General features: G+C 42.9%; 1 protein-coding gene across 1 annotated transcript in view; it reads right to left on the reverse strand.

Moving 5' to 3' along the window:
- Positions 1–1,056: 1,056 nt before the first annotated feature.
- Positions 1,057–20,820, reverse strand: part of KLF7 (KLF transcription factor 7) — a 105,796-nt gene continuing 86,032 nt past the window's right edge. The window contains exons 3-4 of the mRNA XM_049887980.1: positions 16,110–16,233; positions 1,057–7,293 (exon numbers count right to left, since the gene is read on the reverse strand). Of these exons, the coding sequence (XP_049743937.1) occupies positions 7,242–7,293; positions 16,110–16,233 (176 nt within the window). The 3' untranslated portion in view covers positions 1,057–7,241. The remainder of the gene's footprint in view (positions 7,294–16,109; positions 16,234–20,820) is intronic.

Raw genomic sequence — 20,820 nt, forward strand, 5'->3', positions numbered from 1 at the left:
AAACACTTTCTTCGCACCTGCAACCTCTCCTGTTCTCTTTACCTCACGTCTCATTAGGGTGAGGACACAATCACTCCAGTCCCTTTGCAAACCCACTGCAGCACTTTTTTCACTTGTTTTCCTGTTCCAGAGACTAAGAAATTCCTGTGCCGATCTAGCCAGTTCAGTTGCTGCAGGGTTTTAATATGAAAACTTATTGAAGAGTCTCGTCAGACTAATTTGATTAAGGATAGAAGTTATACACCATTGTATCTGCTTCCATAAGGCCAAAGGGTGGAAACAAAGCTTCAGGAGTACTGTGTCCCGTTTAGGTGACAAATGTGTTTGTTGTTGTTTCTAGTTAATGACACCACTTTTCTTGGGGAATCGCTGTGCAAGGGATGTGGGGATAATAACACCATTTGGATTCTCTACCTTCCTCCTTCCTTTGATGTTCTTTTCTGGAAGTCACGTGTGGAAGAGATTTTAGCGGTGTTCTTTTCCATTCCGAGAATTTTTCGGAGGCCTTTCATCTCCCTCTTTTCTTGGTGTCTAAGGCTGCTTATCGCTGCACCTAGTTTTTTGTAGTATGTACAGCCACCCAAATTTCTCTGTCTCTAGTTAGCTGCCTCCTCCTGCTTTGTTAGGAACCATCTCCTGCTCATTTCCTGCCCCTAGCCACCACCTGAATTATTCCCTCTAAACTTTCCGTGTCTTCCACCCTCTGCAAATGGCTTCAAGTCATCCTTTCCAAAAGCCAGAACACACTGCCTCCTTCTCTCACCACATAAACTGCTTTCAATAAGTCTCTCTGCACCCCCCCCAAACAAATAACATTTCATAATCCACCTCATTCTAAAATATTGCTTTTCATAACCTCCACCTATTTGCTCCCTTCCTCTCCTCTAAGAAATAAACTGTCTTCATCACCCCTTCCTATTTGGGCACCAACTACCTCATTGAAACCATAAAATACACATGTATACACACCACACACACACAAAACACACAACCAACAACCTCCCAAACAAAGAAACATGACTTGATACAACCTTTTGCCTCCTCTAAGAAAACACTCATGAGGTCCATGTGTGCCTTTGGGTTTGTTCCCCACCCCTACCCCCAATGAAATAAGCTAAGGAGAAATACAGTAAGGCGTTCCACGGCCAAACACATTCTACTGTTTATTACACATATTACATTCTTAAATAAAAATGCGTCACATAACATTTTTTGCATAGATATCTTACAATATACCAATTTAAAAAAGAATTATGAAACAGACCAGTAACAAAAATAAATTTTTTCTTCATTAATAATTTTGTAACATTAACATACCACCATCATATAATACAAATAATAGTTTTAAATCTTAAGACTTTTGTACAGCAAAAAAACTTGACAAAGTAATATATTTATATATATATATAAAAAGCTTAAAAAAAATAAAATGTCAAAAAAAGGCATAACCGAGGGCTATAAGACTGGGTACTTCTGTGATATATTATAAATACCAGAGAAGGCCTGAGAGAATGTGACCGGGGGAAGTGGGGTGAGGGGAGGAGGCTGGGAGTAGGTCTCTCCAGAACACACTTGTTAGACACATCTGGCAAAAACAAAATGTATAGTGCAAAAATAAATTTCTTCAAGCAACTGTTACAGGGATAACAGAGATTTAAAAAAAAAGAGTTGTGGTGACTGGGAAATTGTGTGGTGGAGGTGGGGAGGGAGTGACAAGGGAGGAGGAGCTTGGGGAAGGGGGACTGTGGAAAGGAAGGGGAAGCTTTGAAAACATTAAACATTTATTTTTGCCTCTGTGTTAGTAAGGAGATCTTGGCCATAACAGGTGTATTTTTCCTCCTTGGAATGAAGCGGACGTGAAAGTTAAGGAAATTAAGTCTGGGTTTTAGATAGGAAATGCATGCTGGGAAGAAAAAAAAAAATGTTCAGAACCAGCCAATGAGCCCAAAAGCCTTTCAGGACCTAGATGTGCAGAAATCATTCTGCCTCCAGTCCAAAGGCCTAGGAAGGATTAAAATGTCCCCTCTCCCCACCCTGCCCCCTCCCCTCTATGTGGAACTCCCAGTGTGGTCTCAATATACTGGCAATTATAAGCATCCATCCCCCCCAAAAGATATTAGGCACTGGTGGCTACTCCTGTTAAGCGTCAGTAGCCTGTTTTCCTTCTGTGAAGGTACAATAGGTACATATGCACACGTCTGGTGTGTGTATAGATACCACCCTCATTAATCTGACGTGGGGTCCATTTTATGGCAGTAGACAGAAGCTGGAGTCAAAGCAATTTGCGATTCCAAAGCTCACAGTTGAAAAAAATTGTATAAACAGTCCCCAGCAAGGAACATATCAACCTTCCCTCATTGCCACTCGGAGGGAGCCCTGTTTGAAAAAAGTATCTTGTTTGGGATATTGTTGAACTGACAGCCTAGAATTTCTCTCTCCATTTTTGATACCTGTTTCCCGAGGACTGTAGGTATATGCAAAACACCTGAAGAATACAGTACTATATCGGAAGGATACAGGTAAGAAAGTTAATTGCAGCTTTTCCCCCCTTTTCCAGGATCCACAGAAACCAACAGAGGAGATTTAAGAGTATGTTAAAAGTATAAGAGAAAACCCTGAAGCCTCAGGCAGTTAGTCATGGGATGTCACATTATTTACAAGCAGTTTTTGCTTCCTTTGACACATTTTTGTTGTTCCATCTCAAGTATTCCCAAAGATCCTCACTGAGGAAAGTAGGCCATCAAAGAGGCATCAATGTGTACCCATGCCAGCCCCTCTAGTTTTCAAACTGAGATATCACCATGTTTACCGAAATTAAATCCAGACACCCAGAATTCAAGTTCTCCCCTCCAGCCCCCAGCCCAGTGCTTGGCAGGTGGCCACTTCCGGGAAATGCAAGGGAAAGCTTCTGAAAGTACATTTCAACCAGGATCTACTTACTGAACTTTCACTTTGGCAAAGATCTGGGTGCAAAATGGCGGCCAGAAAAGCTGGCCCTCATACGATTTAAAACAGAAAGAAAGAAAGAAACAACCAACCTGATTTTTGTCCTTAAAATGTGTTGCATCTCTCTAACTTTCCCTACCTTCTTCCTTCTCCTAAATCCAACTCATGCAAGAGAAAACTAATGCACTTCCCACTGTATTTTACATTTTATCAAGTGACTTCCACAGAGGAAATAATTTTGAAGCATTAAAACTAATTGCCAGGCTTTGCTGTTCTTGTAATTTGAACAAACCCATTTCTTCTGTCTTTGCCACAGAGTTCAGGAATGGGGGCTCTAGGCAGAATGTTCTGGATATATAGATGGACAGCCCTGAAAGTCTCATTTATTTCTCCTTTGATGCAAACAGACATGGATAATTTGGAAGTTTACCCCAAACTAAAGTCCTTTAAAAAAATCATCTTTGCCTTCTAGATTCAAAGAAGGTTTTTTTTTTTTTTTTTTTTAAACAGGAATCAATTCTGCTACTCATGCATGAGGTTGGCTGTCTTTTTACCCTGTTATAGTCAGGCAATCAAAGATGAAAGAAGAGCACAAGAGGTGGAGGGGGGAGGCGATGGCACCCAAAGGAAGGGGATTTGAAGGGCTTTGCAAGGGGCAGCACATAGAGAAGAAAATGGTCAGCATGAAGTTCATCTTGGGGTCTTGAATATTTTATAAAATGCAGCTTTGTTACGGAATCCAAACATCTCTTTTTTTCTGAACATAATACTCATCACCACCAGGCATTAAGCTGGGCCATGAGTGGGGCAGGAGACCAGTAGTTAGGAGCAGCATTATAATTTCAGGTTTCCATGTCTTTGACTTACAATGTGGTTGGAGCAAAAAGAGTAAATTGAAATAAACAAAATTGTCAATGGCTTAGAAACATTCTTTTTCGACACACCAAACTCTTAACCCTGGAGTAAAACGTGCTTGAGAGGACAACCACAAGAATCACCATGCCAGGATTTTCCTCTCAAATTTGGGATCCCTTGGAATGTTAGGAGGTAACAATGGAAATGAGAAAGGGACTTGGGTTTCAAATGTCCGCGAAAGCACTGTCTTAAATAACCAGTCCTCTGGGGGAGCAAAACATCCTCAGTTTGCTCCTTGGAAAGCCCTGTTCACGTCTAGTAGGATCTTACCCAGCATCTCTGCCATCTCAGAGATGATGCCCTTTTATCACATATCCTTTTGCAAGGGAGGAACAGGTTGGTTAGGACTAGTTATCATTCACATGTGTCAATTCAGGCTAGAAAAAAACAGTTTCAAAGCCATACGCTTAGCACCCACCAAATTCTCAGGCCGATTCTCAGTCAGCAAGTGACTCTGAAGCCAGCAAGCACCACCATCAGTGCTCCTGCTCTGAGGAAGGCGGGGCAGATTACAAAGACCTCACTGATACAAAAGAGGGGGAAGTTACCAAACATTTCCGACACTGATGAGGACCAAAAGGCCTTTGTTCTGCCACATTCAAATAAGATTTTATCAAGACCCCAGAAGACAACAGGGAGCAAACAAGCAATGATTACACTTTCTCATTCTCTCTTTTTTTTTTTTCCCCAAAAACTTTCCTTTTAATAGAGCCTTGGGTTGCATTGGTCAGTTCAAAAATTAAATTAAGTATTATAAACCCTTAATAATAGCATTTTAAGAGGCGAGAGCAGCTCCAGCTTAGGAGAGAACATTTGTAAGTCTTGGCAGTCACGGCTAACGCCATCACTGGTGTGTGCGTGCATTCATGCTGGAGGCTGCTACGGAAAGGAAAATAAAGGAACCAACAAACTCTAGGGTGTCTAAAGTTTCATCTAGTGCACTGACTGGAGGTGCTACAGTTTAATACAGCTGAGGTTCAAGGTCCCTCCTGTATCCTTCATCCAGGAAGGATGTACCACACATTCAAATATAATCCCATGGGATGCCCTGATGGACTGGCCATAAAATGCACTCAAATGCAGTAGAGAACTATAAGATTGTCAGCAAGCAGTGCTCCAGAAATATTTCTAAGTCATGTCTAGTTTTTAATCTTTGGAATAAAACTGATTTTCTTTTAATACCCTCCAACTAACAAATATATAATTGCCTCCAGCAAATGGGCAGATTTTATGTGTGTGTGTTTTAGGGTGGGCTTTTTTGTTTGTTTTTTTGGTCTAAATTGACAAAAGAAAACAGAGAAAGAAAATTCTAAGGGCCAGACCTTAAAATGCCCCAAGTGTCCAATTGGCAGCTACAGCATTCGTGATAAAGAGGCTCCTTTACCCTCAGACGAGTAGTTTCAACATTGAGAAACCAAAGGTTGCAGAAAGCCGAAAAACCAAATGCCAAGGATCTTGAAGGTTGCTGTCATATATGGGTTTGTGTTTCTTTTATCATAGTTTCCTTTTAAAGACTTCTGTTTTGCATCCCAAATATGTATGGAGTGGCATTTAACAGTCAATGAGTCAAACAGTCAAAGGAGGGCAGGAGGGGAGCCAGCTGGTATGAAGGAGCAGCAACCATGTGCGGACCAAATGCCACTTTTATTTTTTAGACGTGTCTTGAAGGGATGGTCCCAGAATATACAAAATATACAATCTGTCCTAATAACCACCCCGCTTGCTTGCATAGGCCATTTAATGGTCCTAAAGGCAGTCTTTGGAGTTGAGGCCAGTGCCAGCTAGCTAAGAATGCGGGTAGATATCGATATTGGGTGGGTGTGTGTGGGATGAAAAGTGAGGAATGTCAACCCCCTTGAGTAAGCTTGCCAAGTAAATGTGAGGCCTCTGTTGATTCTGGGTGTTCTAAGTCACAAGTCACGGTGGACATAGCCAAAAAATTTAGAAATATGTCTCTCCTTTTAGACAGACCATGAGAGAAACACCTCAACCCTTTCCTTAGACGTCAACCCTTGATTCCCACCATGGCATTCTGAGATGTGCATTTCAACAAGTGGGGTGATATGAGCTCAGTGGGTATGAGAGAGGAAGATAGGATGATGTTTTGTGAAGCCCCTAGACTTGGGAGGCATCCTCAGCTTTCCCCACTCCCGGAAAGAGTGATATTTTTGGCTTTTGTCAGGTCATAACCCAAAGTTAGGTTAAATATGCAGCTGCCCTTTGAGACTAGCGACATCTATGCTGTAACTGGTTATAGGGTAGCAATGACACACAACACAGTGGTTGATCACTATGAGCTGAGGTCATCATGCCTCAAGGAGGATGAGAGAACTTATGATGTCCCATCTGATTGGCTGCTTCGAGAGCTGGGTATCCAGGTGCCGAGATAGTCCTGGAGAGGATTAGTCCATGGAGAAAAGATAAAACATTTAAGCTTCCAAATAAGCTTTTCAAGTTTTCATTAGCAAAAACAGAGAGATTAAAAAGAAAAAATCTAGCACTGGCAATAAGGTGAGGCTCAAGGGATATACTGTGATTTATCATCAAGGACTTTATTCTCTTGGCCACTTTGCAGTCATGCTAGAAGTTTCCGGAATCCCTAGTGCATATGGTGTGCAAGAGTCAAAAAAGTAAGAAAAGAAAACTCCTCCCTTGAGAGTGAAGTCTAGAGAAATGCAGGCCAGAAAGGTGTAAGGTGTCATTCCAGAGTCTGCCGCCGCTAAGGCCGTTGGTATTGACTCGAAAGATCTCAATAGTGCTAAGAAGAACCAAAACCGATCAAGAGTTCTGTGAGGAAGTCTGACGCACGAAATAGTAGGACTTTTCACACACAAAGGACAAGTAAACCAAGAGTTAATTTTGGCTACCAAACTGCAATTTGGTTTTCTAGGTCATTTTCCCCCAACTATTTAAAAAGAGACGTTAGTGCTACACGTATGCAACTTTAAAACGTTGTATTCTCCTATCAAGTTGCACTGAGAAGCAAGTTAAATAAGCCCCTCTTACTGCCGTCCACCTGCAGAGACGTCACATCCATTTTCTTTGATTTCCATTGGCAACAGCGGGAAATAATTCCAATAGTGCTGAAGTAAGCAGCCAGTCTGCCTTGCTGAGTTCACCTGGTTTCTTTCTTCGTCTTCTACCATCTGGCTAGGGCAAGGCATAAAGAATAGACGTATATATTTTAAATATAGTTGAGTGCATGACAGTGTGAATGTGCATGTGTCTTTGTGTGAGAGAGTGTGTGTGTGAACACAGAGGTTTATAAGTGAGAACTTTCTTCTGCGAGGCAATGAGTCCTCGCCTGAAGTCCAGCCCCCGCCTCACGGCATTTCCTTCAGACAACAGCCGATGCCATGGCAACTCTGGCCTTTAGGTTTTTAGATATGTCTCTTCATATGGAGGGCAAGGTGATCAGACCTGGAAAAACACCTAGGAAATATAAACAACAAGGATATTAGAGAGCTTCAGGTAAAACAACTCAACTTTCACTAGCCCTTAGAAAATGATCCAAAACAGTTGCAGGCGAATCAATTCTGTCTCACGGAGACCCCGTGTTTCAGAGCAGAATTGTGCTATATAGGGTTGTGAGAGCTGTGCCCTTTTGTAAGCAGACTTCTGGGCCCTTCGTCCAAAATGCCTCTGGTTAGGTTTGAACTGCCAACCTGTCAGTTAGTAACCTAGCCCTTAACCATTTGTACCACCAACTAAAAAAACCAGCTGCCGTCAAGTCAATTCCCACTCATAGCGACCCTACAGGACAGAGGAGAACTGCCCCATAGGGTTTCCAAGGAGCAGCTGGTGGATTGGAACTACCAACCTTCTGGTGAGCAACTGAATTCTTAACCACTGCACCACCAGGGTTCCAGGGCTAGAAAATTATCAGTCCTACCTTAAAGAGGGGCAGTTCACAAGTATAGAGAAACAGTATGTTGGGACGATGGCCACCTCAGGGATCAGGCTGCCTGGGTTCAAATCCCAGCTCTTCCAATAGCTGTGTGACTCTGAGCATGCTAACTTCTTTGTGCCTTAATTCCTACTCAGTAAAATGGCACATAGTAAGATCTCAATCAATGTTATTATTATCATAATTGTCATTATTCAAAGAGATACCTATGTGAAAGTGCTTTAGAAACTACATGTGTCATACCCACAGACTGTAAATACATTAAAGAATAATTAGCCTATGTCATTGAAGATGGAACTCTGAAGTTTCAATATCTAGATCCTAGTCTTGAGCTTCACAATGAAAACGCAGAAATGCTGCCTGTAATATCTATAGGCCTACACAGACACTCTATATTCAAGTCAAGTAAAGGACTGGCGGAGGGAGCTCATACTTATTGAGTACATTACAATATGTAGGCACTATGCTTGCTAGTGCTTCCCCAATATCACCCTAATAATATCTTCAACAACTGTCTATGGTAAGTGTTCAAGTATTCACACCTTATGTGTGTATGTGTGTGTGTGCGCATGTGTGAAGGAAGCTTAGGCTAAGGCCACAACGTTAGTGAGTGGCAGACTTGGCACTTCTGCTAAGTCCCTCTTTTGAACTGTTTCCCGGTCCCTAAGGACTAGAATCCAGGCACTTCTGCTGAGCCCCTCTTTTGAACTGTTTCCTGGTCCCTAAGGACCACCATTGAAGGCCTTCCTCAGCCTCAGACTGGATGCCATAGTCGTCTTCATTCCTTCCTCTTTCCTCTGGTACCAACAACTTGCTTTTTTCTTGGATGGTAATGCTCCTATGTTCTCAGGTGTATGGAAGTGACCCTCCTCCAATGACTGAAGTTATGACCATCATGATCTGCTAACGGACAGGCATGTGACCCATAAAGGCCAATGAGAGCCAGCTCTGGGACATTTGCTGAAACTACTGGGAGAAGCTCTTTCCACTGGGGCTTCTAAGCTGCTAAAATACAAGCCTGAAGTTGCTGGTGTCCATATTGCCACTGTGGGAAAGAGCCTACTTGAGAACAAAGTCAACAGAGAAAAAGCAGAGCCACGAGATGGGAAGAGAGAGAAACTGGATCCAGCCAAGCCTAAAGACAAATCTAATTCTCTTCTCCGTAGCTACCTGAGCTCAATAAATACCCTTTGAAGCTAATACCAGTCTGCGTCAGATTTCTGTATCTTATAACTTGTAAGTGGGCATTTCTGTATCCCTACAGCCTGCAATCTAAGGTTCTGGCTAGGATCCCAGTAAAGTCAGCAGGTAAGTAAGACCTCAGTTGTTTTTAGCTTTTGGTGTGTGCTCTCCCTCTGGATTCTTCTCTTAAAATGGGCTACTTTCCTACCCGTGAGAAAGTTTCAGACTCCCCTAAGGCCTGAGATAACCCAACAGTCCAAAACTCCTGTTAGGATGTTAGCAGGCTGCCCTGTTCACAAGTAGCAAGGGTTCCTGTTTGGTGCACCATTTCCCTGTGTCTGTACCTTCTTAAAACAAACAAACAAACCAGAAACCCACCCGTTCCCCCGTTCCAACATTCTCCACACCCTCTGTTTGTGTCCATTTCTTAAATAGGTGCATGTGCAGGGTAGAATCCAAAGGAAATGAATGAAACCAAACAAAGGTAAAATGAAAAAACATACAAGAACGGGAAAAGTGCAGCAGAAAACAATCCAGTCCAAGAACATGTTGAATAATAACAATTCCAATGATACCCAGTTATTTCAGGCTGTGTTTGGTATGTCCATATTTGGATAATCCCTTAGAGTTCCCTCTAAAGGAGATTTGATTTGCTATAAAACAGTGATAATTTCTTTCAAAGCAAGGACTTGATGTTACTGGTACACAGAAAAAGCAATGCAGCCTGCAGGGATTTAGCATTTAACTTGCATAACTGTCCTGCCCACGGGACACAGCTCAGTATTACCCCTGGCCTGTTCTCTCCTCCCTCCTTCTCTATAGCCCTCCCCTTCTCCCTCCCTCTCTCCCTTACACCCTCTCACCCCCCCTGTTTTTCTCTTCTTTCTTCATTCCAACAGCCTAGGGAAAGAAGACCCAAGTCGAGACTATTGTTTTTTTATTTGTAGGTGCTCCTTTTTTAAAGTTAATTACCCTTACGAGAACCCCATAAAGAAGGTTTCATTCTTATCCCCACTACTAAATGAGACATTCGTTAGAAAAAAGCTAAGCCAAGATTTGAATCCAGGTAGTCCGGCTCCATGGGAGAAAGATGTGGCATCTGCTCCTGTGAAGATTACAGCCTTGGACACCCTATGGGGCAGTTCTATTCTGTTCTATAGGGTCGCTATGAGTCAGAATCGACTTGATGGCCATACGTTTGGGTTTTTTTTTTTTTTTGGTAGTCTGACTCTAGAGAACTTGGGTGGTGTAAATGGTTACCACACTTGGGTGCTAACTAAAAAGTGGGAGGTTCAAGGTCACCCAGAGGTGCCTCAGAAGAAAGTCCTGATGATCTCATTCCAAAAAAACAGCCACTGAAAACCCTATGGAGTACAGGGCCACTCTGGCACACATGGGGTTGCCATGAGTCTGGGCAACTCAGTGGCAACTAGTGGTACTGGCAGCCTGACTCCAGAGGCCACGCCCTCGGCCATACGCAGTTTTTAGGCTGAGAAAATGGGAGAACTGATCTGTCAATTTAAGGAGGTTGTGGTAGGCACAATAATGGCCCCTCAAAAAGTTCATATCCTAATCCCGAGGACCCTAAATAGGTTACATGCAAAGGGGAATTAGGGTTGCAGATGGAGCCCTGGTTGCACAATGGTTAAGTGCTCTGCTGCTAACTAAAAGATCAGTGGCTCGAGCCCACCAGCCACTCCATGGGAGACAAGACCTGGCGATCTGCTCCCAGAAAGATTACAGCACAGGAAACCCTATAGGGTAGCTCTACTCTGTCCTATGGGGTCACTGTGAGTTGGAACAACTCAATGGCATACTAGAACAATAACCTGATAGGAAAAAGGATAGGAAGATACAGTTATTATTCTGGAATATCTGGGTGGGCCCAATGTAATCACAAGAGTCCTTGAAAATGGAAGAGGGAATTGAAAGAGAGATCCAGAGAGGTGGCAGTGTGAGAAGGACTTGGCCTGAAATTGCTGGCTTTGAAGATGGAGGAAGAGGGCCATGAGCCAAGGAATGCAGATGGCCTCTGGAAGCTGGAAAGGGCAAGGAAACGGATTATCCCCTGGGGCCTCCAGAAACAAATGCAGCCTTGCCGACTCCTTGATTTTAGCTCAGCGAGACCCATGTTGAAATTGTAACCTACACACTGCTAAGATAATAAATTTATGTCGTTTAACCTGCTAAATTTGTAGTAATTTGTTATGGCAGCAAATAGGAAACTAATACAGAGATTAATCTGGTCAGGTGTGGCAGTAAGGACCTGTGAGAAAGCAACAAGGTGGGCACCAAGAATCCTGCCTGCCCAAAGGAGGAAAGCAGGTATTTGAGATGGTGAGAGGTGTGGAGGCCCTAGCAGCGGACAATTACCCTTTCTGTTCCCTTCTGTATACTAGGAACTTAACAGGGAAACAGTATGGTTGATATAGAACTTCATTTTAAACAACCCTTCAGTAATGCAGTAAAACCTGCAAAAGCCAGAACCTGTGTAAGGAGGAAACCTGTCAGAGCAGGAAAACTCAGATAATTTCCAGTAAATAGAGAGTGACACAAAAGAGGAAAGAATGTACCCTGTCAAAGGCAGGAAACCTGTGAGACCCGGAAAAACAAAGTATTCCCATCAAGTTCCAGCTCTCACAGGTTTCACTGTATATGACTGAGAAAAACAAGGTATTCTTATCAAGTTCCAGCTTGCACAGGTTTCATGGTTTACATGTTCCAGATTTTTATTCTGCCTTTGCCAACTGCTGACTTCAGGCTAAGTATCTGGTAATACACACACAGGCCTCTGCCTTTACCATTTACATTCTTTCAGGAAAAAAAAAAAGGGAAAAAACAAATGAAATCTTTAATATGGCATGAATGTAAATTGTACCCCTGCTGGATCAAACTAGCATCATTATTCATTCAAATTCGAGGAAGTATATGATGCTTAGAATTAGAGGAGGTCCCTCAACATTGAGGTTTTTATTTAAATTCAATACCCCAGCAAGATACTTGGTCATGATTAATTTATATTTATTAATTTATACTTACTGAGCTCCACATAGGAATAGTAAAGGGTAATAGACAAACTCAGCATCTAGAAATGCAGAATTGAATTTTTCTAAGGCTAATATACCCCAGGGGATCTTTATAACTCTACAGTAGTGAGATGACCTTAAATAAAGTCCATCACGATTGAAATCGGTGGATTAAGAAAACTAGCTACACCCCCATTTCACTTCTCATGCTTATGAAAAAGGCACACTACAGTCACGTGGGTATTAAGGCATATGACTGTCAAAGTCAACAGCACTCCTCCAGAGGACAAAAGGACTACTAGATACTGGTGGGCATTTCTTACCACCTGTAAGTGGGCTGACTTAAACATTAAAATGCTTCTCTCCTCCCTCCCCACCCCCCTGCTTTTCCTATAAGCTGCCCAAGATCTTGGATGCACCACCCCAGCAGCAGCCCCCTGGTTTACAGCTGTGCTGAGTCAATAGAACAATGGCCCTTACCATGGAAACATCACCCTACCTGCCACCATCAGCAGCCTCATGCTCTGTGGGCTAAGAGACAAGACTCATGCCTCTAGCAGCTGGTCATTGAGTGGGCTGGTAAGGAAATGGCATAGTCACCTCATCGTCTTCTTCCCCAACTCAGTCCTGTAAGCCAGAGGTCACAAAACCCAACATCTATCTGCAGGATCCAGGCAGAAAAGTAAATGAGTGCAGTGGGCCAAGTGTAAGAAACATACAGCATTTTTGGATTATCTGTTTCCACTTTTGATAAGTCAAGAATACGAAGAGATATTGTTTTTCTATAAGACAAAACAACAGAGCAAGTATGATGATACATAGCAACCGATGGTCTACCATTATGTTGGCGAAACCCTAGGGATTGGTGGGAACAGGGAAAAATTAGCGATCACGTGGCCATCGAAAACGGGTTGTGATTGCTATTGAGCTCCAGTAAATTATGACCATGTGGGAATGTAAGCCCACAGTTGCCAGATCTAATTTTTCCAGACAAATCCAGACTTTTATGTAACATATAACAGTTTTTAAAACTTGACCACCCTCCCCTCTCAAAAAAAAACTGAAGTATTTTTTTAACTACCGTGTAAGCAAAATAAAAGTATAAGTTAGCCTTGGTACATGCTTAAAGTGTGTAGATTGGCCTCTAAATATGGTAGTCTGAATGCTCAGGTTTAAAGAGACAAGAAGTAGGTTTCTTGCACTCGTACACATATAGTACCATAGGACACAGTGTCCTGCTAAGGACTACAGATGCCCTCTGTTTCTGAGGGTAAAAGTCTTCTAAGGAATGCCAACTCGCCATTTGCTCCAGGCTTTCCTTTCGTCTGCTTTGGGGCTACTCCAACTCCTCAAGCCACCTCCCAGATCTGCTCTATTCTTAGCACAATCGCTGCAATTGAAGCGCAAGGTGCTGTCTGTCACGAGACACTAATGAGAATCCAACCTTTCATTTCCAACATTGTTGAAAAGGCACTACCGGCCCTGCCTTAGGAATGTGATCTACTCACAATCACCTCAAATACCGTGTCACTGAATTTGTCCCACTTGCTCGGCAAATCTCTAGCTCCAGACACCAAAGTATTTTTTAATGAAGAAAATAAAGCAAAAGACTACCCAATTACCCATCTCTGCCAGCCTCTTCGCTGAAATATCCAGTAGGTTGGAAATATTTCTCCACGTAAGTCATGCAAATAGCCAGAGTTAATCCTAATACACCTTCTGCTGGAAGGTGGGTAAACCCCTTAATACGTCAGGTGATTTGAAGAGAGGGGTACTAACTCTGGCAATTTCCCCATAAGAACTCCTTGTCCATGTCTAAGGATTATGGCAACCCATAATACACTGCTCACTATCTCAATGTAATACCTTCACCACCCTTCAGAGGTAGATGACTTTTCCTTTTTTATGAATAGACTATTTTTTAGAGCCATTTTAGGTTTATAAAAATATGGAGCAGAAAGTACAGAGAGTTCCTATATACTCCCTTCCCCCATGTCCCCAGTTTCCCCTTACTAACATCTGCAGCTGATACCAGCTGTGCATACCCACTGTGCCTACCATCACACTTTGACAATTCACAGAGGATATATCTTCATCTGAGTTGATACAGAGGAATGCTCACCATCAATGGGCTGTGGGTAGAGAGTCACCACATGTGTAGCTTCTTTATTGGTGGCCAGGGCTAGAGAAGAGCGAACCAGGAAAACTTGAGATGGGAATTGAGGGAAGATGTGAAGTAAAGACTCCCTGGCTTGTGCGTACAGTTAACACGCTCTCAGCTGCTAACCAAAACGTTGGAGGTTTGAGTCCACCCAGAGGCACCTCGGAAGAAAGGCCTGGCAATCTACATGCAAAAAATCAATCGCTGAAAACCCTATGGAGCACAGTTCTACTCTGACACACATGGGGTCACCATGAGTTGGAGTCAACTTGATGGCAGCTGGTTTTTACTGAAACATAACCTGCAGAAGACTAGCTGTAGATCCAGGTAGAATTGAAAGACTTCCAGGTAATGGGATTGGAATAAAAAAGGGAGTTGTGTTCCTGGGGTAGTAGCCCAAGGGAATGAGAGACAATAGCTTCACGAAGCTCACTTCCTCAGCCCTGGGGTGGGAGGTTATCTCTGAGCTCCAGGAGGCATGGGTCTTTATTTAGTTCTCAAAGAATGAAGATAAGAGGAAAATAGCCTCTTCAGGAAGGAGGGGAAAAAAAAGAGGAAAAGCATAAATGCTCCTTTATAAGCATCTCAGTGGCACACCAAGCCAACTCAAGGGACTTGTCCACTCCTGCCCTGCTCTCCAAACAGTCCTCTGGGGAGGACAGCGAGGAAGGCCTGGGAGCGGAATGTGGGGACACCGGAACCAGGGGTGGCAGGATGCGAAGTGATCACGTTTCCTCCCCACACAGCCAGGCCTCTGCTGACATCCTGCACACCCCCTCCACCACCCTGCGAGCTGCTGGCCAAGCTAGGGAACCCTGAGGCTTTCAGGGGCTTTTATCGTATTAGAAGCATTTTTCTCATCATAACTGAGACCTTTAGTATTGCATTAAAAAGATGGTTAATTTTCTTAAGCTTCCTTTTAAATACAGAAATAGGATTAGAAGGATAACACGCTCAGATGTAAGCCCATTATTTGATTATGTCTAAACCTAATCCTGCCTTCACCTTGGCCTGCACAGTCTCCATTTTGGGGTTTATTGGTTGATAATGCCAGGGCTGTCAGATACTATTACTTGGGTAGTATCTGTTGCTACATGCTCTTTCTTCCAATCTCAAATGCTGAAGGTTTGAAATTGAATTATAGGATACGTTCTCAAAGCCTTCCCATCTTTTGGACCTTTGTACCTATTTTCAAGGGGGAAAGAATGGCTCTGACCCCCAAAGAATGGGGACTCTTCACATAACATTGGGAGAAAAGCCATGTAACTAACCCTTCTTCTGTTAAGCAAGCTTTCTGTTCTCTCAGCCTACAAGGCTGAGGAAAAGTGGCATTGATGTTAATGAAAAGATGAGAAGCAGCAGCTACAGGTGACTCTTTCTTAGCCTCTTACTTTTCACAATACACTAATTTGGAGTCTCCGGATGGTACAAATGGTTACCATGCTTGGCTGCTAACTGTAAAGGCTGGAGGTTCAAGTCTACCCAGAGGCACCTCGGAAGAAAGGCCTGGTGATCTACTTCCAAAAAATCAGCCATTGAAAACACTACAGAGTGCGGTCCTACTCTGACGCACGTGGGGTCACTATGAGTCAGAATCAACTCCATGGCAACTGGGTTGTTTTCGTTTGTTTGTCTGTTTGTTTTATATCCGCTGCAGTCACCTCCTTGAGGATAGGAACTATGTCTCCGTGATTCTTGTATCTCAGTGACAGACTAACACGGTTCCTAGCCCAAAGCTGGTGCTCAGTAAATACTTGTGTGACTAAGCCAAGGATACATATCCCCTCTTGATTACATGCAGGGGGAGCACCCTCATCTCATTGGATCTCTCAGTGGAGAAGTAAAAGGCATTCCCAGGACTGCGTATCTCTGGGAGACGCTTGTGATAATTCCAAGAGCACACAGCCAGCCCAACCACCAACCCACTTCACCAAGGCCCCTCCCCAACCCAGCAGCTTCTAAGTGTCTTTACCTGTCGCAGTGGTTGCATTTAAAGGGCTTTGCACCTGTGTGTTTCCTGTAGTGCCTCGTGAGTTCATCGCTTCGTGCAAAACGCCACTCACAGCCTTCCCACGAGCACTTGTAAGGCTTCTCACCTGCAAGGAGAGATGGAATGACTATGGTCAGCAATGGAAACAAAATGGTCACACACCTGATAGGTTCTCCTGCCTGGTGGCTGGTCTTGGAAAAGGGCTTACGTAAGTCATTCTTAAAAGACTATATTTCCTGGCAGAAACATGTTGCTTTTTAGCCTCCTGGTTTTTTTCCTTCAAAAGTGGTTTCACCAGATGCCTCAGACCCGGAGTTGTCATTCCAGTTTCCAGAGTCCAAGCATTTCCTTCAACTACTGAGGGATCAATTTTTATTTTTTCTAATCCCTGGAGGACTTTGACCCCCACAGTACAAGAGGAAAGGAAATGTGCTATTTTCATCTGAACCACAAATGCTTCTAATTCTATTTTTCTCCAGAACCTACAGTAATTTACCATTTCAGGCTTTTTAGTCTCCTCTCTCCCCTTCCCTCCTACCACAAATGGTAGCCAGGCAGTGGACTGACAAGATCCTTCCTGTAAATGTGAGAGGATGGACAGTCACAAGAAGGGACGACAGTTTGAGGGAGGTGAAAACAAAAATCATTTGAGGATTCCTGGCATTTATGTAACATGCTGCACAAAAATCCTATTTAGGACACCCATAACTTAATGACTCTAGAGTGTTCATATTAGAGAGAGAGATTCCTGATTACAAAGTATTTTTAAAGTCCATTTGTAGAGCAAGGTTTTAGCCACAATGAAGCTGCTTATAAGCAAGAAATTTGAGCACTCGTACTCAAGTAAGCTTTTTATGCAGTAAACACAGATGGGGGAATATAGAAGAGAAAGTATACACTCTTTCTTTAGACCTTTTTTTAACCCATCACGTCTGTCACCAAAAATGACAAATATTTATCCTTCCAACTGTATGGTGGTCTGATTCTAATTAAGAGCAAAAAATAATCTTTGTAACCCTGTGAAATCACAGAATTCCTGAACATCCATAGCTGAAAAGCAGGTTGGCAAACAGTAGCCAAATCTTGGAAGCCACTTTCCTGGGCTCAGTTTCCATTTCTCCCCTGAATTGTCTAACCTTGGACAAGTTCATTTCTCTGTGCCTGTTTTTTCTTATCTATAAAATGCAGATGAAAATAGTATGTACCTCAAAGGGGTTGGAGATAATAAATTAATTTATGTATATATTACATATTAAAGGAGCCCTGGTGGTGCAAAGACTTAAGTGCTCTACTGCTAACCAAAAGGTTGGCGGTTTGAACTCACTCAGAAGCTCCACGTGAGAAAGACGTGGCAATTTGCCTCCATAAAGATTACAGCCAAGGAAACTTAATGGGCAGTTCTAATCGGTCACATGGGGTTGCTATGAGTCAAAACTGACTCAAAGGCACCTAACAACAACAACATTATATATTAATAGAATGGCGCTTAGCACATATAAGATACACCTACCTGGTAAGGATTATAACTATCATCATTGTCAGAGCCGTGGTAGTGCAAGGGTTAACCACTCAGCTGCTATCCAAAAGGTCAGTGGTTTGAACCCACCAGCAGCTCCGCAGAAGAAAGACCTGGCAATCTGCTCCCACAAAGATTACAGCCTGCGAAATCCTGTGGGGGCAGTTCTACTCTGTCCTATAGGATCGCTAAGAATCAGAATTGATTTGACAGAACACAACAACATCATCATTGTCACTTTCTACCAAATTGCCAACCCCAGGATTTCAGGACACACAGGTGCCAAATATTTATTCCTCTTAAGGTAAAACTGGTTGGCCCATTATTATTCCATTTCTTTAACCTTCACTCAGCAGCACATGAGGAGACATGGCCCAGATACTACACTTGACCTACTTTCTTCTTTCTACCTTTTCCCTTCCCTTGAAACCTGACTACAAAGCATTTACAATTCTTTATTTGTATCACCTAGAATCAAACCAAACATGATTGAAAATTTTATTTCATTAAATTGGTGCCCTAGTGAGCCACTGCTCTGTAAGACCCGTACAGAAGAGGAATGAGAAATACAGGTATTTCTTTTCAAGGGAACATGGACATGAAGGACATGAAGAGGACATGAAGGAGGACTGGCCGCACAGGAGGACAACGCTTTAGTTTTGGAAACCAGAAAAAAAGAAAAATGAATCACTGAGCAGTGTTAAAAGTTCACCTTCTGGATCCTTAAAGCCAAACTTTTAGAAAAGATGCTCCCGCTAAAGAGAAAGGAGCAGACTGGGGGTGTACCATACAGAAACGCTGGATTCAGCACACAGAGGTTCTCTCTGAGTTAATTACAGAATTAAGACCTTAGCATTCTCATCTGTTAAATGGAGACGGGCTGCCCATGTTTAGAGCAAGGTTTAAAGAAGTTATCATGGATAAGACACATTTCTTGAGCCTGCCACATAGTAAGCATGCAACTAATTTGAATTCCTTTCCTTCTCCCACCCCCTGTGCTTGCAGGGGCTGCTCAGGACACAGGTCTAATTGGTGACCACAAAAATTCCTGAGTTCACTGCTCATGACAACCAAGTCTGGAGTCACTGCGGGCAACTGAAATGTTGGAAAGCAGGGAGTCTTTTTAAGTTTTAAATGTTTCTCAGTATGTTGTGTGCCATCAAGTCGATTCCAACTCATAGTAACCCTATAGGACAGAGTGGAACTGCCCTGTACGGTTTCCTAGGCTGATATCTTTATGCGAACAGATTGCCAGGTCTTTTCTCCACAGAGGAGCAGCTGCTGGGTTTGAACCACCAACCGTTTTGTTTGGTTAGCAGCTGAGTGATTAACCATTCCACCACCAGGACTCCTTTTTCTCAGTATAGTGATAGAGAATGCATGAAAAAAGCTGAGTGTTCTTTAGGTCTGCTCTGGGTGAGTGGGATACTGAAGAGAAATAGGAGACCCAGTTGGAGAGAGAAGTGCCCCCTGGGAGAGGTGTGTTGGCAGCTGGTACTACTCACTCAATGCTATTGATCACCCACAAGGCTCTGTTTCTCCAAGTGGAAAGCTGGCACCAGACAAAAAAGAAGGAGAATGAGGCACCTAAGACACTGGTCTTCAGAAATTCAAAATGCCCTCCACCCCCAAAGGCCTTCAATGCAAGTAAAAGAAGGTTCCTAGGAGCCTTGGGAACCAAACACCCCAAACACAACAAGGCAGCTAAGAAATCCCATGAAATTCTGTAGCAACAAGCAGAGAAACCCAGTCCTCAAAATCAATCCTGCAATCGAACTGACCCTTCCATGACAGGCAATCACATTCTGAAGGGCACAGGAAGGATAGAGAGAAAACAGAGGAGACTCAAGTGGATATCTTTGGGCATTTTTTCACTTCAAACTGTTTGCTTTTCCCCTTGCTGATTTTTTTTTTTTTACTATTTTGTTTTGTTTCATTTTGATAAATAATATCAAGGATTTAGTTATTTTTCAGCAAATGATATAAACCCTTAGTTAATTCCTGGCACAAATCAGCTATCCTATCCATTGGCTAAGGAACCCTGGTGATGCAATGGTTAATCACTCAACTGCTAACTGAAAGGCTGGCAGTTCGAACCCACCAGTCGCTCCACAGGGGTAAGACCTGGCAATCTGCTTCTGTAAAGGAACATTTAGCCTAGGAAACCCAATGGGGCAGTTCTACTAGTTCTACTCTGTCATATAGGGTCATGATGAGTGGGAATAGACTCAACCAAACACAACAACATCCATTAGCTACTTCTGTGTTCTTTCAGCAGCTGTGCTGCCAAATACAACCAGGCTTCTGTTGCCACTGTGTAGACAGAAAGCTTCTGCCCTGCTTCCTGCTTCCAGCTAGGTGCTATATAGAATAATACAAAGGACAGGTCCCTTTGAGCCCTGGGGACATTTTAGCCAAGTTATATCTTAGTGATTCACCAAGCTATTTTTTTTTTTTAGTATCTGATTAGTTTACCAACAACTTGCTATTTCTGCAAATAATCATCAACAAGAAATTAAAAAGAACCAAGGAAGAACTCAGCCAAATGAAGGAACAGCTCCCAAAACAGGCAGAGTTCAGAAATCAGAGGAGCAGAGAAAACACGGAGAATTAGGAATATGACTTCACATTTAGGACACAGGGATGGTGAGGTTAGGCTGGCTATTTCCATAAACGAATTTCTTCTCTCAAGGCAGGTCTTCTGTCGGCACGGTCAGCATGGCCAAGACTATATATCCCTTGACAGCAACAACCCCCTTCTTAACCTGGGGTCTGGATCCACCTATAGCCACAATGCATTCATTTTCATCCCAGCAGCCTATCTGAAGATTTCTGCTTGGATCCCTCAAAAAACAAAACAAAAAACCACTTCAGTTATAACTGGACCAGGGTCTTCCTCACCATCCTTTCCCTTTCACCCTCCTTCTTCTCTAGATACCTTCCACTCTAGATACCCCTCCTGGGTATTAGAAACAAAGCAGAAAGGGTAAGGGTTATACCCTGGTACAACACTATGTTACACCCACACCTGGAACAATGCACATCATTACTTTGCTGTACCTCGACAGTGAATGCAAATGTTCTAGAGAGGTCTATTTGAGACAATCAGATGCAAGAAAGAAAGGCTTAAAACATTAGGACCCAGGAGAAAAAACTAAAGAATGTAACATATATAAT

Source organism: Elephas maximus, chromosome 6 (genome assembly GCF_024166365.1).
Source record: "Elephas maximus indicus isolate mEleMax1 chromosome 6, mEleMax1 primary haplotype, whole genome shotgun sequence".
In the NCBI taxonomy this organism is placed as follows: Eukaryota; Metazoa; Chordata; class Mammalia; order Proboscidea; family Elephantidae; genus Elephas; species Elephas maximus.